The following is a 27,872-nucleotide window of genomic DNA, read 5'->3' as shown; positions in this document are numbered from 1 at the left end:
CCACTTCTGAATAAATATTTGTTTATTTGCATTACAAACCACAGTATAGCAAGAGCACAATTTACAACATCATGATCATCCTGATTTAGACTGTCAACTGAAAATTAAATGTGTAAAAAAAAGAACAAAAAAAAAAAAGTCAAGACCACACAAGTGACTGGATCCATTTCCTTCTTTGTCAGCAAATGAAGAAAATATCCTCCAGTATTTGGCTTTCTTCCAGGTCCTGCTGTGTAATCTGAGGATAAGACCCAGCGGGTGTAAACTGGGTTCTGCCCGCTGGTTTGGGGGTAGAGAGGCCCAGCCTACGCTGCGATGTTTTAAGTCTTCGAGTGGACTGATTGCTTATCTCAGGTGCAGAGACAGGACTAAAGACATCCAATAACTCAACCACAGAAAAGTCCAACCTGGAAGAAAAAAAATAAAAGAGTAAAATCTTGGGAGGTTTTTGTTTCTTTATTCATTTCAGTTTCTCTTTTCCACAAGTGACCTCAGCTTGTTTCAAAAGGTTGAATTGGCACAGGCTACATTAAAATACAGAACCCAGCGGAGCCCTGTAGGCGATGTTGTAAATGAGTATCCTTGCGCTGTTTCATTGTAACAGAGAAATGCACACAAAGACCGCCAGTTACAGAACGTGCCTTCAATGTTAAGCAGAGTGTGCAAGCCAGGGGACCAACACCAGACACGCACAAGGCCAACGTCTACTTGGGAGCCCCGACGCTTGTACGAAAACATTTGTCACTCACCTTTCACCTGTTAATACAGACAATATGAAAGCAAATCTCTCTTCGACGTGTTAACACAATCTTTTCTTGCTGAAGTGTCCACTGAACCCTAACAAGCAACGTTAACAAGTCAAAACCACTGGGGCGTCCCAGCAGAAAAATACACTTTCTTGCAGGTGCGGGAGGAAAAACAGGGAGACAACCCGGTGCTTTCTCCCCTGGAATAGAAATGAGGGAAAGTGCGGCGAAATAAATAAACCAAAACGAGGGAGATTAAGCTAATAGAGATTCAATCCCTCAGTCTGGCTGGCTTGATAAATTATTCAGTGTATACACAGTCGAACAACGCCATTCCAGATACAAAACATGAATTCTTTAAAGCATGCTCCACTGATGTTGCTAACATAATTCTCTGCTCGTTTAAAGCTGCATCGATTTGCATCGCGCCGCTCTGTACACAGCTCTCCCAGGTAAGGGAGATCTTTGGCGTGCACTTGTTGATATGCATGTGGGTGGGCAGCAGACACACGCTCTGGTGGAACTTCCAATCGGGGCACATTTGTGTTCCTCCACACGTAACTATAGACCTTGATATGTCGTGTTTCTCACACCAGCTTGAGGCAGCACACATCAGTAGCTGGAGAGCTTTAAAAAGGCTATATTTTGCTATAGCAACATGAACTAATGTATGCACATGTTTGAGCGCGAGGGAGAGGGGTAAGTCGGCTGAGGGATGATAGCTGATGAAAAAAAGAGACTGAAGCTCAAGTAAGTAAATCTGTCTTCCTCATTTGGTCTCCTGCCTGTCAACAGCAAAGGGGAGGGGGAGAGAGAGCGAGAGAGAGCGAGAGAGAGAGAGGATATGTGTGTGTTTGTGTGTGTGTGTGTAAGACAGAGACTGGAAGCTGGTGCAGCTTTGTGGATAGAGAGGAAGGCAGAAAGGGGAATGTGGGGGAGGGACTTTGGCTGGGTTCCTTCTCTCGAAATGTGAGAATTTGCATTTTTATTTGTTGATTTATTTAACGGACAGGGCTCTCAAACAGCCATCCATCAACAAACGACATGTCGGTAATGAATAATGCATCACTTACCGGCGGTCACAATCTATAACAAGGGGAGTGCGGGGGGTAGGGGTACAGTTTGGGCAGGAATAGCAGTGGGTGGGTGGGGGTGTGAGGGAGGAGAAGGTGGCACAGAGATTGCAGGAGGGCTAGAGAGAATGCCAATAGATTTTCAGAGGGGTATACAGTGCAACAAAGAACTTAATTTCTTGGCTCCAGTTTGTGTGAAGTAAAGTTGTGAATTGCTGCTCAATATTAATATCCCCCAAAGGACTTCTAGCAAATCTATTTTACTGCTACATGCATACAGAAAAATGCACAGTGTAGAGTAGAGTAGCAGGAACATAAGTTTTAAGATAAGAAAAATAAAAGCTTTGGCCTGGGACGCTGGGTTATTTTGAAAGCATCAAGAGACGCTTGCATTCGCAAAATGTAGGTACTGTTAAATACTTCAATCTTCTGTGCCTGTCAGTAGAACAGAAAGGAGCCTTAGAGAGTATAATATATCTGCAGAAACTTGATGCCGACTATATTTTATTGATACTACACGGACTCTTAAAAATGACAAACGGAATTCTTTGTATCTATGAGCCCGTATGTAAAAATCAAAAAACCTCTTATGGAACTAGAACTGTGCCTTTCTTAGTGTAGTAAAAACCTTTGGGCTTCATTCTCCCAGCGCACCAATACTGTTTGTCTCCTTTCTAGCTCTGTAAGGCCAGATAAAATGTCCACAAAACTCCTCTGCCTACGCTCCCCACCGCCTTTTTTCCACTCGTAACTTTCACTGCTTATTTGGCTCCCCTCTTTCATTAAAGATAGCCGTCTCGCCCCGGCGCCCCTTTTCATTTGCAGTCCAAACAGTAAGATAAAAAACCTATAATGGCCACTGCGTATATCCCGCATGTCAATTTCCCAACCAATCAATAGCAGGCGGGCAATGGCAGGAGGGATGGAGATGATATGGGCGGGGTGCGCTGGATCTGTCTCATTACTAACTAGCACAGGATTCATGAAAGGATTAAGAAGGTCACTTAATGTTAACCCCAGCTTCGTCTTGCAATTTGCACATCAAGATTGAATTGGTTAAGATTAGATGGTCACGGGGGGGCATGTTGTTGCCAAGTAAAAGAGGGGGGGTTCAGGTAACATGCCAAATCTTACGGTAGGATGGACTTCTCTTTACCAATTTAATCTTGCTCACTAGTCCACCACGATAATGCAGTTTAGTGGAATAATTGAAGCATGCCTCGCATTTTTCTAAACAATTCATTTTGTTTAACTATTTTTAAACAGAGATTTTTTTAGACACCAGCTAAGAAAAGGACAGATGTCTAATACAAATCAGTGGATTACCAAAGGATTACAATGATCTTAAGATATGCACATGAAAAAAACATGTTGCAAGAAAACCACAAAAGGCATCTGAGAGGCAGGCTTCCTCATTACTGGCTGTAAAAACAAAAGAACAGTGTGTAGCGAAGAACAGCCCAACCATTTTAATAGGCTTTGGAGGTGTAAATGGATGGTAATAAGATCTGATTCCCCGGGTCCCCTGCTGGAATTAATGGACATCTGCTGGAGCTCACAGTTCAACTTGGACCACGCACTGCTTTGTTTAAGAGTTACTTATCAGAAGTTGAAAACTTTGAGCAGTTTTAAAGAATTGTCCTTTAGGACAAGGAGGTAGGGAAGCTGTCTCACAGTTACTGTATCTTCTATTACCCACCACTTTCACGAAGGGAAATCTGACATTATGCAAGAACAAATTGGATCAACTCTAGGAATAACACTTTTTTATTTTAAATAGAGGTGTGCAGCACCACTGTTGCAAATTGCTTTGCACACACTTTGGGAAAAGCTGGTGCTTGGACTCAGTGATTCATCCCCGTCCTCAAAACTCCTCTCCCTTCTTACGTCTTTCTCACCATTTCTATCCATCGCCACCTGCTCCAAGTTTCCTCGCTATATCCAATGCCCTCGCCCCTCACTCTCCCTCAAACACACTTTTAACATCTCTCCCTCACTTTCTCTGTCTCATTACTGTGGCAGAGAGAAAAGGGACAGCAGTGTGTGCATCCAGAAGTCTGTTCAATTACACCTGCTGCAGGTTCCCTGCTAGGCCGACTAATGGAACGCAGCATGTCTCCTGACAGGCTGGCCACAGCGCTAGCTAGCCCAGTAAAAAGCTTCATTTAGCCTCTCACAGCTCGAGAAGTTAGCTAGACTAAGAAAAGACATCATTTAGCCTCCAACACTGCAGCAACTGCAAGCCCAGGAAAAGCTTTGAGATCCAAATGTAATACTTTTACTATATTCATGAGTTTCATTATTGTGAATATTTCTTCACAACTAGAGGAAATTGCCTCAAGAGGTCAGAGAGAACAAATAAAATACTGCAGCCCGACAGCACACAAATAATCTTCCCTATGTCCCCCACAAGGCAGGAGTAGCCCGCCCACAGAAACGCTCTCTCAGACTTCCCTGTGGCAGAGAAACCCTCATTAGTCCAGAAAAAAAGCTCTATTAAGAATTTCAAACTAGCACAGAACAAAGATTTGCGCCTTGATCCTTCAATTGCATAATTGTGCTGTTTATCATTGTTGTTCAATGAGCAATCTACTCTTCAGGCTGCCACCCTGGTTCTGTTGAATTTAACCACACGGGCGGTGGAGGTTCGCCAATACACTCATGTTTTACTATAGTCCTACTGCATTATATCCAGCATTATAAATAATGCCTCACTTACTTAAAAGCTATTAGCACACATGGTAAAACTTGATTAGACGTTTCATTGAAGTAAAGATACCTGGCATCAGGGAACTTTTGGATCACAGACACCGAGGAAGGCTGACTCGGGCTTGCGGGGGACTTAGCGGCAGATGTGACCATGTCCTTTCTGGACCGCTCAAAGGCCTCTGTTGAGAGATGCAAGATACGAGTTATATTAGAAGCAAGAGCAGTGAGGCTGAAAGGGCTGCAGGCAAGACATCTTTTAAAAATTACCATGATGATATACAGTTCTTCATCGAAGTTTTACATGCATATGAAATGTTTAAATAAATACCGTTTGAAGAAATCAAACTCTTGATAAAAACTTACCATTGCCATTGCCCAGACGAGCGGACACAGTTTGAGAGTGTTTTCCTGCAGGATGTACCTCTGCATCTTCACACGCACTGTGGACCACAGACACAATAGCGGGTTGTATTATATTATATTGTATCACAATAATTGGCTTTCTGACCAAAGTAGTCGCAGTTTGAGTGCGTGTCCTCCTGTCTATGCTTTACTTATTTTACCTGGGGGGTAAATCCTGGTGGAAGGAGATGTGGATCTCCATTTCTAGTGTTTGAGCTGCGGGGATCAGATTCAGTAGCTTGTTGAAACCTAATAAGAATACAGGGGAAGAAAAAGAAAATGGACCGAGGTCTGTAATGACAAATACTGAATGAATTGGTAGTTACTTCTTGGACAGATGTAACTTCCTATCTAGAGACTAACTTAGAGAAGTAACCATCAACTTATACCTCAAAATGTTAGCTGGCAATGTTTCCAGTTAGTATACGGTTAATTTCTCTTTGGCGTCTGTATTCTACCTGCTGTAATCGAGACGCGACTGTTGTAGCTGCTCATTCTGTCTGTTGAGCCTCTCCTCCTGCTCAGCCAGCCGCGCCTGCAGCCTCTCTCTCTCCGACTCCAACTGCATCTTCTGCAGCAGCAGCTGGTGCCTCTTCTCCTCCCAGTCCTCGTGGCCCAGCAGAGGCCTGGTCAGGGCTTCCTTGGCTTCTGCGCCAATTGCACTCCCACTGTGGAGCCTATGTGTAAATGCATATTTCATTAGCTTAAAAGAATAATTCATGCACAAAATGATCGTTTGTATATAAATTACTCATCACGCGTTACTTTGAATTCTTCACGGTGAATGCAGACTCAAAAAACATAGCTTCACTTTAATTCACCAAGACCGTATGCGAGGCATGCGGGGGGGAAACGTTCTTTCTTCAAGAATTCAAGGTAACACGGGGCGAGTAATTGATTGTGTGGGGGAAGTATTCCTTTAATATCTTCACATTCTTTTTCTTTGAGTCTTGATAAAATGCACAATTTGATTAAAAAAAAAATAATAATAATAATAATAATAATAATAATAATAATAATAATGTGGTATGATAAATAGATAAATCATAACTGTATAGTACGACTGTACCTTTCACACTCATGCTGGTTAAAGATGTCATGGCGGCCATTCTCTAGACGAGAGCCACTGTCTTGACTGCTGCCTCTGTAGTGCTCACATCTGTGTTGGGACTCTGAGCGCGACTCCCTGCATTCTCTTTTCTGAATTATATGCGGTTTGATCGGCCCATCAGTTGGACTGAACTCACTAACACAGGAAACAGAGGCATGGTTGCTTTGGGTGTGTATTGCTGCTTCTCTTCCTCCTTCAGCAGCACCAGCAGCAGCAGCAGCAGCAGCAGCAGCACCAGCAGCACCAGCAGCACCAGCAGCAGCACCAGCAGCACCCCTGTGCACTTGAGGCTGTTGTGCTCGAGTAGCAGCAAGGCTGAGGTATGAGCCATCAAAGAGTGAGCCATTAGTTCTGCTAGTAGATGTTCTGCTGGCGGCTTCCTCACTGCTGAGCACCTGGACAGAGAACAAAGAGGACAATAAATACATTTTGGCCAATTTAGGAAGTCTCTGAAAAATTTATGGGAGTATTACCGCCAAAAACATTGCTGCTCCATAAAATCCTAATGTAGAGCTGGGCTACACACCAAAATTTACCAATACTGAATAAGGAGTCACTAACCAACCTAATTAACTCATGTAGCAACGTGCAGTAAAAGCTTCCCCCATGTGTTGGCGAGAGCTGTTCCACAAGAGCTCACATATCACTTGATTTGATGTTGTTTACCGTGAACTGAAGCATTTCTTTTTGTTTTAAAGTGTACTTTCTTCCATTTTACGATCGTAAGTACAGTGATTGTGCATTAGGCTCTGAGCGCTGCCACATCCACGGCAGCACTGCCTGAACGCTTCTGCTGCTGCTCTGTGAGCGTGCTGCTTTCACTACGCAGCTTTATAGACATGGTGTTAGGGTAGGGTCGGGTTTATAGCAGCACAAATGCAAATCATCTTTCAAAACTGTATACTGGGCAGTAGCCACAAGATTAAGAGGACAATTTCCAACTGAGCATAACTGGCAGGTACGCCAAGGTCAGGAACATTATGAGATAAACATAAGGAGGAAAGCCCATCGTACAGTTGACCGGGGAAGAGAGTGTGACTAATTTGCTGAGGGTCAGAGAGCAGGCAAACACACATTATTCAGAGCCCACCTCGGGACAATGAGGTTGGCCAAGTCATCTATTCTTACAGGGGCTGAAGCCAGAGAGGCGTCTTCGCTTCTGAAGTGTCACCTTGAGAGAGTTTTCACTGTGTTGTAGTCATATCGAGCCACTGTAGAGGACTTCTGTGGTGCTTTGTGATGCATTATTATGGAACTTGGCCATGGGACAATGTGCCGTTGTGTGTGTTTCCACTGGATGTGTTGGTGCCTGACGGATGGCAAACACGGGTGATCTCTGAATATGGCTCTCACAGGAACAGGCTCATCATGGTACACGGCATTGTGCACTCGCTACAGACACATATTTACAACCTACTGCACACCCACTCCATCCCATACCTTACCTTGCTACGGGCTGGTGCCTGGCTGAGCTGAGCAATGGACTGGTTAAGTTTGGCCTGTTGCTGAGAAAGGTATTGTTGGTAGAGCCCGAGCAGCTCCTGGCACTCTCCGTACTGCTGCTGCAGGCCTGGAGGACCAAGGGTTAAGTAAAAAAACAAGTGAACTGAACACAACAGAACAAAACGTTTAGCCTAAAACATTAAAACCCTCCCCTGGTTCTCTCCATCCCCTCATGTAGCTATTTTCAGGTAGGCCTCCAGATGGAATCAACATGACAAACACCCAAACCAATGTCATTGCCTTTACCTCCTTGATTGCTCGTAGGAAAATCCTTCTCGTGGAAATCTTGCGTATGGGTTTTGTTTCTATGACAACAATATCTTGACAGCAGTCTAACCACCGCTAGTGTGTTTGACTGTCATCGTCCCCTGGTTTTTTTATTATCTATTTGGACTACTATCCATTTGTTTGACATCGTTTTTATCATCATGACACCAACCCAACCGGAGAATGGTCTGAAAAGGACGATAGTGACGACACCAGCGCCTTTCTGACAGGTTCAGAGATAGAAGCAGTCGGAGCGGACATGTACAAAAAGTTGATGCGCTCTGAAAAAACACTTTTTCTCTATGCGACCGCATATGCCTCTCTACTCATTAGGACGAGTAATGAGTGGAGAGAAGAGAGAAGAGTTTTCTTTTCTTTTTACACTGGCGCTCAGGAAATAAAACACAATATGGACACTCTTACAGACTGAAAACCAACCTACATGACTTCTAAACTGCAAAGTCACTGTGTGGCTCTACTGAGAAGGAAACTTTTGTGCACGGCGGCCATTTTGCTAGGGAAAAAAGTTATCTTATGCAACTTAAATGGAAAAAAGATAGATGCTTGATTGAGATTGACAATCTAATTGATTGCAGAAGCAAGGGTTTAATTCACACATTGGACCGGAAAAGTAAAGAGAACTGCAAAGTTAAAAAAAAAGAGAGCGAGAAGAGGCCAGCAAAATCAAAGTTGTTGTTGTGGCACAGAGCTTTCACCATCTGGGTCGGGCCAAGCTGTGTTGAGCCGAGCTGGGCAGTGCCGTGCCAGGCTATCTGCCAGGCAGGGAGCTGGCAGACACAAGAAAACTAATCTGGAGCAGAACTACTGCTGCGCCTCAGGAGCCCACTAATGACAGTGGCAGCACCACACCACACCAGCACATACAAAGATAATGAGCACAAGAATGGAGAGACTACACACAGACACACTCGCACACATTCAATAATCAACCTCGGTCTGACTCTCACGTCTTAGTACACAAACATACAAACACAGCGTGACATGAGAGCACAAATTCCCCACCTGCACTGTAAACAGCTCACACACACACACACACACTACAATAGTAGAAGTAGTACACACACTCCCTCCCAAGCTGACCTTAAAGCGTGTTCCTCCAGGCCATATCTTTTTATGATGGTGGCCCTGCTCCCTCAGCTGATGAGTTTTTCAGCAAAAGAAAGCCGCAATTTTAAGAGAAAATCAAAGTTCAAAGTAGAGTGTTATTGAAGAATAGTTGGTGGAACACTCCATAAGAAAACACTTTGGTTGTTAAGAGACTTCAATCAGGCTGTGGAAATGAAACAGAGGGAAAGCGACGAGAGCGGGGACGGCTTTGAATCGAGAACCAGACACCAGACAAATGCAATGCAGCAGCTTCCATAAACATTCGGAAAATGTGAGGAAACACTTTGATTGAACCCTCCATCTAACTAAGGCTCCTCTACCGCTGCACTGATAATGCCCATGGAAGTAGTTTTATATGGAAAGCTTGAGGACATCACAAGGACATCACATCATGTAAACCTGTGCTGGTTGGTCTATTTATGCGGCATGAATAAGGGTCTTGAAGGGGAGATACTGAATATGCTTATACAGCTCCACCTCACCTCAGTCTAAGATAGAGAGTCGTGTGTCGAGTCGAAAAATGCGTGCTGCTCATCTTTCACACGATTCGCATAAAAATACTATTTCCGCATGATTTCTCATAACTAAAATAAAGGTTTCCCAATACACACAAAGTACAATACAGTACAGTGGAATACAAACACGGAGTTCCCACATACCAAAATACACATGAAGGCTTTCTGTGCTGTCGTACAAACAGGACTGCAGCATCATAGCGTCCCAATGGCATAAATGAAGGTAAGGCGTGTTAATGTGTTGACAGGCTGATGCAGTCACTGGACAGCAAGCGCTAGGTAATCTGAACTGAGTGGAGCAACACTGATAAGATTCCACCTCTCTGCCCGTCGCCACACTAAACATGCTTCCTCCACAGCCTTGGACGTCAGCCAATGGAGGCCAAGCACTCGACAAGCCCCTGGTTTACATCAGAGCTGCAAAGCAGCAACAATGACTTACTCCTCCCCCCTGCTCCAAAAATACTCAGAATCAAGGGCTTGGGCTGAAGAGGCTTCAGACGGGGCCTGTCAAAAATGATTCACTTCCCTGTCAGGCCGAGGCTCAAATGAAATAATGAAATCCACTTCAAGGTGGAACAAATTTGCACAGGAGGGGGGCATATTTTAAAGCCTGCTTTAGCACACTGTGCCAAACAGATTGAGCCTGAGCAAGAATGCGAGAGAAACGGGGGTGGAGAATGATGTGTATGACTGTGTGTGTGTGTAAGGAAGCAATGACGGGGAATTAATAGAAGAAGACAGTTTACATAACTGCTTCAATACTACTGAATCTGGAGAAGAGATATGTGCAAGTCACACAATAAACCAATACATAACGTCAGGTTACAATTGTTTTTGAAAATGTCGAGAGCAAATACACAGAAAACCGGTCTCATCACAACTATTCTCAGCCATCTTTGTTGCCATGATCAGAACTAAAATGTAAAACCAGCTTTGTGGGCACAGACTAAGTTGCTGAATAATTACACCTGACATCTGTTCAAATTATCTTACGTCTATGGAATAAGTTAACTGCACACCTCACGCGCACAAGCCCACAATTCACTAAAGCCAAAAATCCATACAACACATAAAAGGTGTGCCAACAATAACTCAATTCAATTTTGATTCTTTCAGCAAAGAGTCAATGCATTATGCATTATGCATTATTAATTTCACATTAAGCCCACAATTGGTTCAATTTGATTTTATTATATTCAAAATCTCCAAAAACTATCTTCTATTACAACATAAAACCAGATTAGCACATTGTAAATGTCAGGTAAAAATGGATTTATCTGTGGCAATCCTCCATCACAACATGTAGCATTTCCCAATGACACATTCTAACAGGGCTGTTATCCCCCCTCTCTCTATGGCCTCAGGATTCCCTCCAATTGTTTGAACTCAATAAATGGCATTAGCACTAGCGCCTGCTGTGCTTTATTCTGGATACAACGAGGAGAACGGTGCACCGTGTTTGTAACACCACCTTGACTTCTGCCCATGCCAACATGCCTTGAAGTACAAATGGCATCCTTCCTATCTGAAACACAAATTCAGTCCTGTGTGCCAGTCAGTTCCAAATGTCAGCTGAACACCCTAAATATCAAGGGTACATTTCCCCTCTCATCCGAGGTGGCTTGGGGCTAAGGTATAGCCCTGCATTCTTTATACCCCTGACAACCCTGAATCGTGGTTAGATAAGATAAGCTGAGGAGTAATGGAATTAGACTTGACAAGACTCTCATTCAGTGTGTTTGCCTTTGGTGTCTCCTTAACCTTTCAGAGAAGTGCCGGAACCTTCTGCCTGAGAAGAGCCTCCATGACTCCTGCATGCACTTTAAAAGACTACGTTATCCCCCCCCCCCCCCCCCCCGAGGTGCTCGGATCTCAACACTTTTTTTCCTCTCAAATACCTTTTTAATGGAGTTTAGAAGTTTGGTGTAAATGCCAAGTCTCCGAGCCAAAGTGCCTTTAATTGAGTTGTGCTTTCCTAATTTTCCCCACCGCTGTTGCCAATCGTGCAATTTACCAGGGGGGGGTCAATTACTCCTCAAATATTGCAGTGTTTTTAACCTAAAATCGACTGCTGGCCATGCTCTGGTTTTGACCTGAGCGGAATTGCTATGGAGACAGTAGATGGTTGAGGGGTGCAATAAACAGCATACTATTGCTCGTGCTAGACAATCAAGCGTCAGCTCGTGAGCCACCTGATCTCAGAGATATTCTTCAGTTAACGTTCAACAATCAGGGATGGTTACAAAAATGGTAGGGAGAGAAGAGTGTCCTCAGTAGATATCAACATTCTTCTTTGAATGATAAGATTAGGATGGTTCAGGCCATGGTTCCAACCTTGAAATTGATTCTGTACACAACAGCAGATAAGCTACAAGCCCTTGCAAAATACATGTAGAGCAGGCGATCATTCAAATGAATCTGCTCTATTTCTTGTCTTTTGTTTCAAATTAAAGGGTTTTAGCCAAAGACTGTACATGGCCTTACCTAAGACAACACTGCCCCCTGCAGAATCATTTATGAAATAGCTCATAAAGCAATGGAACCATATAGCCTACAAGAAATCATTTGAGGGACTTTAAGTTAATTTTAGCGATATGCAACTGTGAAGGAAGAAGAAACTGTTCTTACTCAGACTAAAGACTGATTTTACTTTTATTCACCTTTTAGGTTGAAGCGTCATAATCAGTGAAATCACTTGGGTGGGTGTCAATGTTACACATTTTTGCACCACTTTTGACATTCTGGTTAAAAGAAGATTTTTTTTTTTACAGGGATTTCTTAAAGCATAGAATGATGAAACTGCACCACCACACTCTACTGGTATACTTTATAAAAACATCTTCGTGACATTTGGCAAATTGATGAAACTATTGGTCCCTGGAATTGTTGGGGGACCTCTGGTACACACACACGCACGCACGCACGCACGCACACACACACACACACGTTCTCTGAGGATTACTCATCAACCACGAATCCAAACCAGTGTGGCCCAAGGGCATTAACTCACAGTTATTATTTCCTTACCGTTTCATTAAAATAATTCATTATGGCAAACACAACAAATCACCCTAAGTCTAACTCACTGTTGTGTTTTTGTTGGTTCAGATTTTGAAAGGATACTCTCCCTCTCCTGTACTATGACCAGGTTCTGTTGCTCCAGCTTCTGGATCTTGCACTCAAAATGTTCCTGCTCATCTTTCAGACGCTGCACTGACTCTTCTTTCTCCTCGCTCACTCTGGAGAACAGGAAACAACAGTGTTAAAGCACTGGTGGTCTACAACATTATGCATTCCAAAAGGGATAAGCTACAGGAGTACAAAATAAAACATTTCAAACAGGTATCCCTTTATATCGTTCTATTCATACCAAGATTATATTAGTTTTGAATACTGCAATTTTCAAATCGCAGAAGGTGCAATTTTGTTAAAGGCAATTACGTGTGAAAATACCATATTCAATTAAATATAGTGATGCTGCAGAGATGTCCCAGCCTGCAAATCGTACTCAGCAGACTTAGGAAAAAAATCTTTCGGTACGAGTAGGAATGGCCATAAGGTTTAAATGTTTTCATTTGAGAATCCATGCGAGCTCTTTTACTACCACCCTCAACCTGTCATTTCATCCTGACCTGAACAAAATGAACTGAAATAAATTTCAGTTCAGTTTAAGTAGTTTTTTTAACAGGGCAATATTTTTTTCAGTTTTATTTTGGTTTTCTTAAAATGTACCGTTTTTATTTAGTTTCAGTTTAAGACGATAGTGTTTCACTGCTTATGTTCGTTTTACTTTCAGTTTTAATTTAGAATAATAACCCTGATTTATACATTCATATGACCTTTATCACTATCCAAGAGTTTAGTGGCATATACTGCTGGCTACCTGGCTAGTTCTTCAATAAGGTTTGCAATCCGGCGCTTATCTTCAGGACAGAGGTCCTTCAGACAGACCTGGCTCTTAGCTCCGCTGCTCTCAGAGATTACCTGTGCAAAGAATGGTTAAAAAGTATTACAAGTTATTGCCAGAAACTAATAATGTAATACTCAAGTCTCAATACAACCCTCCTTGTTTTCTACAAGTACTCAGATTATCCATATGCTCTTATCCATATTCAAACAGATCATCTTATATCCTTGGAGGGGAAAGAAGAATAGCATACATAAAACAATGGTTTACCTGTGTCGAAGAGAGAAAGGTACCTAAGGCTGGAGAGAAGGTGTGCTCCGAAGCTGCAGTAGCACTGTGATGGACTGACCCTTTATCCTTGGTATAAACCCCAGAGCGCTCACTTTGTAAGTGGCTCTGTTTCCTTGCCACCTTTCTTTAGTGTGGTCTCATTCCTGCTGTCAGAGCCAAGCATGGTTCGCATCTTGGTGCCTCTTTTACTGGATGTACTGGTGCTGCCTGATCCCAAACTGAAAGGGGTCCGAGTCTTCCCCTCTCCCTCCACTCCTGAGACATGTGTGTGGGAAGACAGAAGAAGAGGATGCCATGTGTACATGAGTTACATACAACTCTCTCAAACTGTGTTCAGAAATTGTCCAATCAATGTTACAGAGACTCACCAGGAACAAACACCAAAGGCTGTTCATCATCGGACACTGTGTAGAAAAGGCAAAGTGAAGACAAGCGCTTCAGTTACGGTGTGTAAGGGAATTAAAGTACGTGCTTCCTAGTGCTAATAAATAATTCACTAATCCTATTTTTGGGCTAACAGTTAGCTGTCATCTTAACATTGCGTAAATTAACAAACAAAACAAAAGGAAACCGAACAAGGTAATGACAGTGAGCATTAATACAAGAGGTTTTTTATATATATAATAGGCAATGTTAACGTGACCTCAAATAGATCATTTAACTTTGAATTAACTACACGTTGCCTTAACTGTTAGCTGACTAAATTAACTTAATGCTAGCTGTCTCACTTCCTCAGAAATAACAACTTTCCAGCATTGACACAGTAGTAACATCCGCGAGACTCTTTCGAAAACTTTTATAACTTTCAATAAGATATGTATGAATGGACAGGGAAACTAGTGTCTTTTAGTAGAAGTAAGCCTACCGCCATTCATCCAAAATATCCCCGAATTTCCACTTTTTGTTGCCGCCGCCGCCGCCATGTTGAAACAACCGCCACTACTCCCAGGGAGCCAAGCGTTGCTAAGGAATCTTAGTCCCGCATTGTACTTTCAACTGAACAGCCAATTGGCTGTGCCGCAGCAAGGCGGGTTTCTATTGGCTAAAACATGTGTCAGTTCTGCGTTGAAGCTGTGTCTGTCGCTTCCTGTGTGAAGCCAGCTGAGAGGTGAACGATACAAGGCAGATAGCTGCAGAGGATGCTCCAAGGGTTTTTTACACATTTGTGAACACGATCTTCCAAATGGAAGAGACAAAAGAAAGCTTAGCATTTAAAGGTGTTGCTGAGAGACTGACGCTTGGCATTACTCGAATACTCGGTGTGTATCATGATTTTGTTTGCCATGAAACTAGCTACTGACGTTACGTTCAGGTTAGCTAGCAAACAGATTAATGTATCACTGGGCAGCTAACTAATACATTTTATGAATGTGTCCCTGATGTGCCAGAGAACATGCCTGGTGTGGTCGATGTGCGTTTTGTAGAGAGGGAGCCTGCAGAGAAGAGGAGCTTGCTGTCATGGGAACAGGTGAAAATGGGACACCTTTTTAAGACATCCACATTTGGTCTGTTCATACATTGTTATCCTATAAACCTGCTGTATTTATTCCTCAGAAAAACACTTGTATTTTGCCTGAGGACCTGCGAGATTTCTATCTCACAACTGATGGCTTTACACTAACCTGGAGCGTTAAACTAGACAGTAGGTGTCCTCATTAGCTTTATGTCGTCTGTAACAATAGCACTCTCACAAAAGTCTTAATTTATTTAAATGAAAGGCTACTATTAAGATTACATGATACGGGTAAATGCATATAGCTCTAGCAATTTTTCACAACAAAGACTGTGTGTGTGTGTGTGTGTGTGTGTGTGTGTGTGTGTGTGTGTGTGTGTGTGTGTGTGTGTTTCTCAGATGAGTGTGTCCCCCTAGGATGCATGATGATTAACGGTGTGGCCAGCCTGTGCCCACTCCTCCAACCAGTATCACTATTCTCTCTGCCCAATGCTCCCTCACTGGCTGACCTGGACTGGGAGGAGGACAACACAGAAAGTGGTAAACCTCACCTGTCAGATCCTCATGTGGGCTCAATTCAACAATTACAGCATGTCAAGTTTGATTAAGTCTGTTTGTGTGCTCAGTTGTGCAGAAAGCAGGCTAATGAATGAAATGTTGATTGCAAAGTAAATATTTATTCAAGACTCATTAATGCTATGTGTGCCAGGGACAGGGCATGCTCCCGCCGCACCCCACTTTGATTCCCGGAGCCGCATCTTCGAGCTGCATTCCTGTGGTGTGAATGGCAAAGTGTGTCTCGTCTACAAAAACTGCACTGCAGGTGATCAGTTTTATTCATATATTGCAACTTTTATGATTTCTCTAAACAACAATGTTAACATTTTAAAACAGTTAACACATTTATAATAATTATCTATGTTGCAATAAATGTTACGTCATTTACTTATTTTCCAGGTGTGGTAGCCCAGCAGAGCGAAATCTGGTTCCTTGATCGCTCGCTGTGTTGGCATTTACTGACGGCCACCTTCACCTCCTACTACCGACTGATGATCACCCACCTGGGTCTGCCTGAATGGCAGTATGCCTTCACCCCATACGGCCCGAGCCCCCAGGCCAAGGTGTTGAATCCCTTATTCAAAGACGAGGTTTAAATGGGATCTGCTAAACTTTAAGTAACTGCTGAACTTTAAGCTTATATTCCACACTCTTTGGTTTTTTTCAGTCCTTCAGAATTTCCCAAACCATGTTTAGTTCAAATGTGTTCACTAGTGTTGGAGACTTTGTAATATTATTAATAGGAATGGCTCAATACCACTTTCTCATGTCCATTACCGATACTGCAACCTCGAGAATCTGCCAATTCTGATACAATCTTTTTACCTTTCTCAAACAACTAAACTGTTAATTATATGTTTGTATGGATGCACTTTTCTTAACCTAGCCCTCGAAAAGAACCTCATGCTCAAACTGTAAAAAACATATTCTACTCCCCTAAAGGAATACAAAGCCCACAACATGACTCAGTTATGCAATACTGCAGCTTTTCTTTATTTAAACAGTTTTACACACAGAAGTTAGCAGCATTTTTGATTGGTTCAAAATGTAATTTAAAGTGCAACTTTGTGTAAACGTTTTAATCTGAGTATTTAGAATAGTAACTGGATACGACTCAACACGGACGGTTTAGTCCAATGGATGGTATCTGATTCTACTTTTCTTTTTTTCCGATATCCGATCCAGTGATTTTAGCCAGTATCGGACCAATACCAATCTGATTATCGGATCAGCGCATCCCTAATGATTAACAACAACACTTTAAGTCATTGCAGGTCTAAAAAAATAAATGTTATTCATTCTGTTGTGTTCACAGTAATCTACAAAGTTGGTTAATTTAACACTTTAACAAGATGACGCAACACTCAAAGTTTTAGGACATATAAAAAGCAGTTTTAACTGTTTTATTTGAAATAGGAAATTTGATGACCAAATGTTCCTGGGATTGCAGATTGCATTGCTGGAACATTTTGCAAAGGAAGTTACAGGTTATTTGCAGTTTCTTTGCTGTGTGCTGTGGCTCTTATACGACATTGCACAGGTTAGTGCAATGTTGTTTGTTTGTCTACATAACTATAAACGGCATTGTAAACTATCTACGTCCTGTTCTCTCTACAGCAGTGGGCATCGCTGTACCAGCCGCTGACTTTCAGCAGCGAGCTCAGCTTTGCTGATTCTGCAGGAGATTTCCATCTCAACAAGCTGGATCCTACAAAGGCCTTCAAAGGCAAAGCCAAGGTACCCATCCTAAAGAAGAAGCAGTCGACACTGTGCAGCCTAGGGAAGCACTGCAAAGAGCCAAGGCAGTGCGGGAAGACACCACAGTGGGGGGAAACGGTGAAAATGTTCCTATCCAAGGAAAACATTTCAACCAACAATGGCCTAGACGAGCAGCCTGCAATTCCGTCATTGGCTGGATTGGTGCGTTAACAGCTCTACGCTCCATGAGAGTTTGAAAACTCTGCTCATGTATCTATTTAGACATGACAGAGGGGCACCAGCTGGTGGAGGTAAAGTGGTATGTGAAAAGTAGTTTTCTTTGCATCACCAATAGATTCATTCTTCACAGCCTCATTTGACACTGGGTTCACTAGTGACACCTAGTGGTAACAATAATCAAAAGCAGCCAATTCATAAAATATGATTATGTGCTTCTGACACATGACAAATCATCCTGACATGTTAGTAACAAATTGTATCTCTGCTGCAAACAATAAAGACTCACTAATACTTAATAAGTACACTGTATCAGTTTATATCTGATCTAAAACCGTCTGATAAAATTACCTGTAACATTTTTTTTAACATCTGTTGGCTTGGTTTCTCGTTGTAAATATTTACATTTTGAATGTATCATACAACAATTATATATATATATATATATATATATATATATATATATATATATATATATATATATATATATATATATATATATATATATATATATATATATATATATATATATATATATATATATATATATTCACACACGGTTAAAACAAGTGTAAAAATGGGTAAATATTAGTAATGCATCTCTTTATATCCTTGTGACTGAGATTGAGAAAGTGAGTGTCTCTTTCAGTTGGGCAGTAAAAGTGCTTGTCTGACTTGTATGTCCAATTTCAAACTCAAAATGAAATGATCACACAATTCTTTAAAAAAAAAAAAAAAAAAAATCACGATTCACTGAAAATGTTCGAGCCGCTATACTGAGCATCAGTGGAAATTGTGAAATATTGCATGTTACAATTATCAAAGACTGACAATAAACCATCAAGCTCGGCTTCCGTCATCTAAGTTACTCACTGGCCATTGCATCACTGCAGTGCCTCGCTGATGCTGTGTCCCTCTGTAAACTTCACAAACCTAAAAGTGTGCTAGAGTTCAAGCCTATGTTGGTTCTTTATATAATAATGACATCTGTTCTGATGACGGTAATGCGATTATATTCCAGCATGTCAGGGGTAAAATGTGCTAGTTTTATCCATTATGGACTCCTGATGCCAGAAGTATACCGCTGAGCAGACCTAATAGACATCCAGTATTAACTTTTTGGTTCAAGTACTTTGGAGCTCCTACAAAGTTAATCAAGACACATCTACACTTTTTAGCTCTGGGCTGCTGCTGCAATGGATTGTTGGAAAGATTAATGTGTGTATTATCTTTGGTTGTGCTGCTGCCCTTTCAAGCTGTGAGAAGCCAACTCCTACTGTTCCTATTTTATTTTACTAAAGATACATGTATTCGATAATTGCGGGTTGGCTTTTTACTTTTCTTTACATGCTCTGTAGTTTCCAATCTCATGAAAGTGGTCTCCTGTTGGTTGTTATAATGAATGATAATTATGGTGTCTTCCAAGGTTGTAGCCGCTGCATTTACCTCAATAATATAAACATGAAATATAAACTATGAAGTGTGTGTTTTCCATCTTCAATGCATTAAAATGGCTCTCAGTCCTAGTTACTATAACTAGTGTGGATTGGAGAAATAAGCCCTAGATGTCAGCATTATTTTATATGTGTTGCGAAGGTGAATATCAAAGGTTGGTGATCACACATGATCAAGTTAATCACATAAAACAGACTCAGCATTTTCAAATAGTTTGAGATATTCAAAACCTCATTGTGAAAGTCCTTCTGTCCTCCATCTTATCAATTAGTTTTTGGTCTATTTTTTTTAACCCTTTGTCATCATGGAATGTTTCATACAGACATCCAGAGAGCTTTACAGGCTGTGCACTGTACATATTTAGGGGTTTTAGACACATACACGACCACAGATGTTTTACTGTTTCTCCATAGATGCAGTCTCCTCATCCAACTCCCCCATCAGCCCCTCACCCTGTTCGGAGAGGTGAGGGTGGTGCATCTCCACCAAGGCCCTGTAGAGCCCTGCACCCAATACTCCTCCAATCAAGGGCGCAACTAGTGGCACCCACCACCACCCATTTCCAGCCCTGCACAGATAAAGACAAATAACTGAATTAATATAGAATTATAGGATTAGATCAAAAAACATTTATTTTTTTCCATAAATATTTTGTAACACTTTATTTGGATAGTCCGCCTACAATCAGGATCTGGTTTATTACTATTGCTAAGGAATTTGCTTTGGTGTGTTGGTTCATACATACACACAGTAAGTGAAATTAAAATGGAAAAATAAGAGCAAATATGATAAATAAGTTTTTATAAAATAAAAAAAAGTGTGCAAGAAACATCAATATAAAAAAATATGATACATTCAAGGAAAAGGGAACAGGGAACCAAGAAGCGGTAACTGGACAGGGTCGGAGCAAAATTCCCCAGGCAGATTGTCTGCGGCAGGGCAGAGACGTCTCCCGACGTCCCAAAAAACTCTAAAACTGAGTTGGGTGGGTAGAGGGGGCCTGGAGGAGGGATTCAGGGGCAAATTGGCCAGGGAGCAAGATTCCCCAGACTGATTGTCTGGGGACAGGGCAGATGTGGAGCAGGGAAACTTATGGGTATGGCTTAGGAGTTGTGGAGGTCTGGGCATAGCTGCTTTGAAGGACGGGTAGGAGGCCGACCAGAAGCGTGTAGTCCAGGGCTGCACAGGAGATCAGGTGACAAAGGAGGAGCCCCTCTGGAGGATGAAGTAGTTGGTAAGACCCCTCTGGATGACGGAGGCCAAGGCGAGTCTCCTTCAGCTCGGTGGGGAAAACAGGAACAGGGTACCGTTGCAGCTCGGCAGGAGCCGTTGGGGTCTGCTGCAGCTCGGTGGCAGCAGCAACTGGAGCCCAGGTGAGCTGGTGAGGTGAGGTGGAGGCGGGTTGAGTGGAAAAATACAGAGTTGTAGCAGGTAAGGAGAGAAGCAGACCGTGACAGGAAGAGCTGTCAACATTGGAATTTCAAAATAAGGGAAATTGTTTTCCGGACTCCGCCCATATCTAAACAGCTCTCAGCCGCCAATGTAAACGTAAACACATAAGGGACGGTATATACATTCAGGAAATACATGTTTATTTAAAGTATGTATTACTTGTACAGACATGTTTATAAGATGTATGTATTCTATTTGATGAGTTATTATCATCAATGTATTTGATGATTGATGAGTTGTGTGGCTTTTGTTTCCCCCACGAGGACTTCCTTGCGATGGACAGAGTCAGGAAACATGTCCGCTACACTGCGACTGAAATCATCGCAGAAGCTGAAGGCTACATTATTTTTAGCATAAAGCATCGACATCTTTCCCTCAGCTTTGGTCACTTGGTTTGCCTCCGAAACACTTCTTGTCACACATGAAGTCATTGACAGTGGATGTTTTTGTGCCTCTTGGCGTGCTTGTGCTTGGACGATTTTTCTTGCTGGCGAACATCTGAATGGCACACTTTACAAAAAGCACGAGTTTGCCCGACTCTGCTTTTAATAAATAAGAGAAGGTCTCCTCTCATTTGGTACTTGCATAAAGTTTGAACTTGTTTGGCAGGTACAGCTGCGTCTCCATCTATCTCCCGTTCACTGTGACTCATTCATATGTTTTCGTCTTCTTCTTCTGTGTTATTGTTCCTGTTTTCTTCTTCTGTGTGTTTACTGGTGGATAACGTTTTTCAGCTAAAGTTAAACATAATACTGCCACCTGCTCTACCGGAGGCCACTTTACACTTTTTTTAATTAGGCCTATTTTTTTTTTAAAGGTTAAAAATACGGGATAATTACAGGAAAAAACGGAGAATTGACAGGAAGAGCTGGTAGTATTGTGCAGCAATGTGCAAAGGTTTAGAGTACAGAGTATGAGGAAGGTCACAAAGATGTGCATTAATGTAACGCATATGTAACGTGAAGTGTCTATGGGAGGAGATAAGAGTCTGTGTCGTTAGAGTCCCAGGCCTTGTTGATGAGGCCAGAAGCGATTGGGAAGAAACTTTTTCTGATGTGAGGATTTGGGGTTGATGGACCGCAGCCTCCTGCCAGAGTTGAGCGATTCAAACTGTTTATGTCCAGGGTGGGAGGGGTCGGCCACAATCTTTCCTGCCCGCCTCTGGGTTCTGTAGGCGTACAGGTCCTGGGGAGATGGCAGATTGCAGCTGACCACCTTCTCCGCAGAGCTAATGATATGATGCAGCCTGCACTTGTCCTTGGCTGTAGCTGCAGCGTACCAGATGGTGATGCAAGAGGTGAGGATCGAGTCAACGATGGCAGTGTAGAAGTTCACCATTGTTGTCTTTGGACTTCTTCAGCTGCCACAGAAAAAACATGCCCAGCTGTGCTTTTTTGATGAGGTAGATGATGTTCTCTAACACACACTTGAGGTCTTGGGTGATGATGGAGCCCAGGAAGCAGAAGACCTCCACATGTGTCGACTAAAGAATCACACAGGGTGATGGGGCGGATGGGGCTGCGTTCTTCCGAAATCTACTATCATCTCCACTGTTTTTAGAGCGTTGAGCTCTAAGTTATTCTGAACGCACCAATTCACCAGATGGTCAATCTCCCACCTGTAGGCAGACTCATCCAATGAGGGTCCAATCTCAGGAGTCTGACGGACTGGTGACTGGAGGTGCAGCTGTTGATGGCGAAAGAACGCAGCTGAGCAGCACTGTTCTTATTGGTATGATCACAGTTTTATCTTAGATGGTGAGACATAGTCTGGACCAGTTGCTTTGCGGGAGCTCTGTGTTGTGTTGTGTTGTTGTGGTGAGGTAGGAAGGGTCCTCTGTAAAGGCCGTTGGAGAAGAGTAGAAAGTTGTTGGAGAAGTTGTCCTTGCAATTCAATCTTGCTCCGTAAGAGCAACATGATGTGAGGGAAATCCATGCTGATGTTGCTGGGAAAGCAGTGACATTCATGGTGACAACATGACGTGGCTCCTCTCGGGCTGTAGTCGGTGCAAAATAAATGGTTCTTAGGCTGTTTGCAGGTTAAACCAACTCTGAACCAACACTAACCCCAGCACAGAACTCAGAACAGCAGAACTAATTTTATCGTGGAAAAGGGGTAACAGACCCCTGGAGTTCTGGGAGGGGAGCTGGAGGGCAGGAGCTGTTGGATGGGTTCGCGGGGATGGTGTCAGGGCTATCTTATTGTCTTTCTTGTACTTTGCCTCTTTAAAAACCTGTCCTTGTCCCCACTCCTAAACATCTCTTTATTTTGCAACCTAAGCTGTCTGAGTTCAGCTGTTGTTATAACTCACCCTGGTGCGATGTTGTACACAGCTGTCCTCACAGAAGCTGATGTAAGACATCACAGCCTCCTTGTACTAATCCAGATTGTTGTTAATAGTGCTGAAAACATCCCAGTCAGTACAGTTTAAGCACGCCTGAAGATCCTTCACTGCTCTTAGGTGTCCTCACAACAGGTTTACAGCCTGAATGCAGGAATCAGGTGGACAACGGCGTGGTCAGAGTGACGCAGTGCAGCACGGGGGACGGCGTGGTAGGCATCGCTGATTGTAGTGTAACAGTGACCCAAAAACATTCCTCTCGTCGGGCATTTAATAAACTGTCTGTATTTGGTGATTTCATGGCTGAGGTTACCTTTACGCAGAGGACAATAACTAAGTAAAGGTTTGTCTGCTGAAACAATATCTGGTCAGTAAACAAATAGTTCATAGAGTATTTGTAACATTTCAACAACTTATTATTACAACAATTCAACTGTTTTGCTTTGTCTGTAGATATTTAACAGATTATCTATAGCAGGGGTTTTCAAAGTCTGAGACCGTGGGCCTACCCTTCATTGATACATTGAATTCCGGGATGATGATTATGTTAATTGATCCCATAGACCAGTGGTGTCAAACTCAATCACAGAGAGGCCCAAAATGAAAAACTGGGACTACGTTGAGGGCCAAACAGGGTCAACATTTAATGAACAGGATACACATATTGGATAATATTCATATTATCGCGGATCAGATCAAATTGTACGGCCTTGAGTTTGACATGTCTGCCATAGACACTCAACAATTGAGCCAAGATAGCCTAATATTGCTGTTTAACATAACTTCAGACTACACCAAATACATAAAAAGGTGGTCTGTTTTAAGGCATTTATTAGTTTCTGACTCTGCCCACCTCCCACTTTGAAAACCTCTGAGATAGAGTTTATGAGATCATTCATGAACATACCTACATATTTTCAAAACATTTTAGTTGAACTTGAACTACTCACTCCATACCACACCATATTGTAATTTGTATATCGAAGGTTGAGTGAGTGGTACATGTTGGTATGTTCATGAATGTTCACATATACTCTATAGATAAACATCTACAGACAAAGAAAACAAGTTGAATTGTTGAATCTCAACAAATAAGCTGTTGAAAAGTTACAAACACTCTTTGTAGGCGTACTATCCAAATAAAGTGTTACGAAATATTTAGATAAAGCATTTTTCCACGTACCCTATTAATGTGTATAGACAAACTACTCGGGTCGTTAACATTTAACAGAGACGTTTTCCCTCGACTGACCCCAAAGAGATACCGAATATCCTCCCCCAACAGCCGATACATCCCATGTGTACCTGAACACGTCAGTCCCCCAGCCTGCTATGGCAGTGAAGATCCTGGGTGCAATGTCTCTAGTGGGGTTGATAGCATAGCCACTGTTGCTGCCAAGAGAAATGCCAATGAGCAGCACCAGGAGACCCACTGCGACAGGCTCACTGCCCGCTGCCGCCGGTTTGTTCTTCTGGTCGGACAGAGCCATCAAGCACAGCAGCAGCATGGCTGTGCCAAACACCTGGCACACACACAGGAAAAACATCACATGCATAGCTGTGTGTAAAAACATTACAACAAAGAAAAATGGTCAGCGCAGAATGTGTCAGATGATAGTGATGAAGCTGTAATCCTTTAATCCGGTTTCATGGCTACCTGATCAATGAATCCAGCCATCAAGGAGAGGTACGGTGCAGGATAGGTGGCAAAGATACCAGCTGTGGCCGTTGCCCCTGTTACAGTCAGGTTTCCTCCACAATAGTCATATATGGCTTCTGGATATGGAAACAATATCAATGAGACAGATATTAGATGTATGTCTTCCTAAGGAAATACAGCAATGAAATATGATGGGCAAGGAGAAGTACATTCTGTAAAAATGCACAAACATGCAGTGTGCCCTCACCATAATAGACAGCATAAATTGTCCCTGCTGCCAGAAATGACCCCAATAGTTGCGCAAAAATATATAGAGGCAGCATCTTCCACCCCAGGCGTCCAAACGTGCACATTGTGAATGACACTGCTGCATTCATATGAGCCCCTGATGGAACAATAAAGCATAAGGTGCATTTGTCAGACGATAGTGATTTGTGATGACTTTTTAATTATTCTTGGTAGTAAGGTTTACAAGGGTCACTTCTCATACCTGAGACCTTCCCTCCAACATGAACCCCCATAGCAACACCCAGTCCAAAGCCCAGGTTGATGCTGAGGTACTGTCCGAACTCTCCCTGCCCTGTCACTACCTGGGCTACAGACCCCAGGCCAAACACCTGGACACAGAGAAAAGGAATCGTGCACAGGCAAAGTCACAGACGACGGTCAAAGAGAAGCAAAACTTCCAGGAAGCATTGCAGGAAACAGGTAAAGAAGTGTAAGAAATGTAGCAAAGAAATGTGGACATTTAATTAACATTTGTGCCAGTTGAGTCAGCGTGTCAGTCAGAAAGCCAGAGTGTAAGTGAAGAATGAGTGTTTGGTTTAAAAACTGTGATACTGAACTGAACTATTTTAGTAAATCCCAGAAACATCCAAAAGAAAATCGGGGATGCAGCCTTTTGCAACTATGCACTAAAGCTATGGTACACTTTACCTGCAGACATTAGGGAGGCTAGCTCTCTCAATATTGTAAGTAAGCTAAAAACATATCTCTTTACTTTAGCCTTTTAATGGTGATATTTTATACAATCTTTAATGCTGCTAATTTATGCCACTTTAAACTCATTTAAATGCTTTTATTAAAGCTGCTATTTTATCTCTTTACTATTAGCCTTTTCCACTTTTACTATTTTTATTCTGCTATTTAATACTATTTTTGATGCTATTTTTAATGCTATTTCACGTTTACATCAACACTGTGATTATTGTACTGTAAATGCTCTTATTCTGTATAATGTTGTACTAATTGTTATGTTTTTGCTGTGAAGCACTTTGGGCTGAAATTCTTGTATGAAAGGTGCTATACAAATAAAGCTTATTATTATTATTATTATTATTATTATTATTATTATTATTATTATTATTATTATTATTATTTCATTTCACTTCTAAATGAAAGAGACTGTGGTCCCAGTGAAAATAATGCTGACACTTGAAAAACATTCAATCAGGGGAAACAGGAAACATATGGTTCCTCCTGCGAAAGTCATGTGTGTATACGGAAAAAGTGACTTTAGTTTTTCCAAGTAAAGCCTTGCCGTGTTCTAAATATAAGGGTTGATTTGTAACAGCTGACGCATAATGTGACTTTTGTAACCCAGCCGCTTGTGGCCCACTGCCTGATCATTCCTCTGGTAACGTTCACCCTCTCACCAAATCCCAAACCCACAACCCTCTCCATGTGACTGGAATGTGCCTTAGTGTGTGTGTGTGTGTGTGTGTGTGTGTGTGTGTGTGTGTGTGTGTGTGTGTGTGTGTGTGTGTGTGTGTGTGTGGTGTGTGTGTGGTGTGTGTGTGTGTGTGTGTGTGTGTGTGTGTGTGTGAGTGTGAGTGTGAGTGTGTGAGAGAGGAGGTGGCATGTTATCGGGGTCAAGAGCATGACATTAATAATGAATGGCACAGGGCTTTTACAGATAAGTCATGCTCAATACAGAGAAAAGAGCTTGTACGTGGAAAGTGTCACCAACATAATGAATACAAGAGACTTTTTTGCAGTTTCAAATCGTATATTATTAAAACAAGCTTTTCTTACCATCATGACATATGTGCAAAGGGTTTCAGCAAGTCCCACACGAACAGATTCATTCCTCAACCAAACTTTGGGTCGTTTTTTCCTCTGAGAGCCCCCTAGTTCTACTAACTGCCCCACGTCCTTCATTTCTTCGTCTTCTTCTGTTCTTAACCCCCTTTTGTTTTTCACTTATTTAGCAAAAATATTGATCAAGTTCAAGCTTCCTTGAATAACCTTTTGCGGTGCCTCCTCCCATGTCCCACAGTACTCCACACGCAAGTCTCTTTCTGGCTGTTTTACTCCTTCCTCTCTAACGACTTCCTTTCTCCTCTGCCTTTCTTTGTGTGTCTCCCTCTCTCTGTCACACATACCCATTGGGATCTGTTCACTTTTTATAGCCTTAACCCAACCCCCTCCTCTCTGAAATGTTCCAACACACACACTCAGACCCATCCCCCCCAATAGCTTAGCATTTGAAGCATCTGAAGATCATAATAAGAAACAATGTTAAAGAATAACCTGCTGTGCCAAACGAGAAGACATTTGAATTAATCCATATAGTTGACAAAGAAATGAACAAGTACATACTACATCCAATTTAAAATCTATCATGGTCTTCCCTTATGTATGACTATTTTAGTGTTAATGCTTTATCAATGTATCTGCAAGATGTGCAGGTTTTACAATACCAATAACATGCTCACAGAGGATGTTCTGCTGCAAAATGTCTATCTGTTAACTGATTTATGTTACTGCAGAGATTATTTGCAATGTTGACATTTGTATGTTTATCCCATATTGTTTCATGTATGTAATTGTTACTATGTTAGCTGCGCAGTGACACTGAAATATGTACTATATCAATACCAACAGCATACAGCATACAGCATACAGCATACAGCATACTACTGTTCATCTATTTTCAGTGTTCCCTGGAAACAAGTGTTTTTTGTTTTAGTTCTGTGTAACGTGCGGCATTTCGAATGCAACATACTTATTAACAAGTTGGTGATGATCTTTTCTTCATTTGCTTGTGTTTTCTTAAGTTGCAGTGTGTAGAGATCACTTGTTCATTGTAGAACACAAATTAATCAATGAAAATGTGTGTGTCTGGTTTCAGTGAAACAAGCTAGAGAAAGTGCTTTTTGGACTTTCTTCTTTTTTTAAGTGCGTTGAACTCTTTGACAAATTGGCAGCAGTAAGTAAAGTTATCTTGACAAGCCATATCCACATCAACCTTGCTTGAGCTGCAAACAACCAATGAGTAGCCGACATGATCTTTCCGCTCTGTGCAAAGGTAATGTAGCTGGGTACAACAGACCACACCTGACACCAGACTTCAACCTTTTA

General features: G+C 42.1%; 3 protein-coding genes across 5 annotated transcripts; 1 reads left to right on the top strand and 2 right to left on the bottom strand.

Annotated features, from left to right (window-relative positions):
- Positions 1-4: 4 nt before the first annotated feature.
- On the bottom strand, positions 5-14,645 carry kiaa1328 (KIAA1328 ortholog). Its single transcript, XM_029432737.1, is given in 14 exon segments — positions 5-407; positions 4,599-4,707; positions 4,892-4,968; positions 5,092-5,118; positions 5,120-5,179; positions 5,389-5,607; positions 6,000-6,436; positions 7,487-7,611; positions 12,581-12,696; positions 13,341-13,441; positions 13,635-13,766; positions 13,768-13,910; positions 14,024-14,059; positions 14,521-14,645. Coding segments are annotated over 14 exon segments (1,869 nt in total). The 5' UTR covers positions 14,579-14,645; the 3' UTR covers positions 5-178.
- Positions 14,646-14,667: 22 nt separating this feature from the next.
- tpgs2 (tubulin polyglutamylase complex subunit 2) lies at positions 14,668-18,035 on the top strand. Its single transcript, XM_029432738.1, has 7 exons — positions 14,668-14,914; positions 15,044-15,123; positions 15,210-15,297; positions 15,508-15,648; positions 15,818-15,931; positions 16,066-16,229; positions 17,284-18,035. The coding sequence occupies exons 1-7, from the start codon at positions 14,839-14,841 to the stop codon at positions 17,593-17,595; spliced, it is 975 nt and encodes a 324-aa protein (XP_029288598.1). The 5' UTR covers positions 14,668-14,838; the 3' UTR covers positions 17,596-18,035.
- Positions 18,036-18,732: 697 nt separating this feature from the next.
- On the bottom strand, positions 18,733-26,875 carry aqp7 (aquaporin 7). 3 transcript variants are annotated; one of them, XM_029432740.1, is made up of 6 exons: positions 26,544-26,875; positions 25,000-25,126; positions 24,757-24,894; positions 24,507-24,625; positions 24,155-24,372; positions 18,733-19,624 (listed from the first exon to the last, which is right to left on the bottom strand). In XM_029432740.1, exons 1-6 carry the CDS (start codon positions 26,667-26,669, stop codon positions 19,453-19,455), a joined length of 900 nt encoding a protein of 299 aa, XP_029288600.1. In that variant the 5' UTR covers positions 26,670-26,875; the 3' UTR covers positions 18,733-19,452. The 3 variants fall into 3 exon arrangements, with proteins under 3 accessions (XP_029288600.1, XP_029288602.1, XP_029288601.1); XM_029432742.1 differs by having other exon boundaries at positions 19,494-19,624; positions 24,033-24,372; XM_029432741.1 differs by lacking the exon at positions 18,733-19,624 and adding an exon at positions 19,633-20,434.
- Between the last annotated feature and the right edge of the window lie 997 nt (positions 26,876-27,872).

The sequence above is a fragment of the Cottoperca gobio genome, chromosome 5 (assembly GCF_900634415.1).
Source record: "Cottoperca gobio chromosome 5, fCotGob3.1, whole genome shotgun sequence".
NCBI lineage: Eukaryota > Metazoa > Chordata > Actinopteri > Perciformes > Bovichtidae > Cottoperca > Cottoperca gobio.
This window is presented reverse-complemented; position numbering and strand designations above follow the sequence as displayed.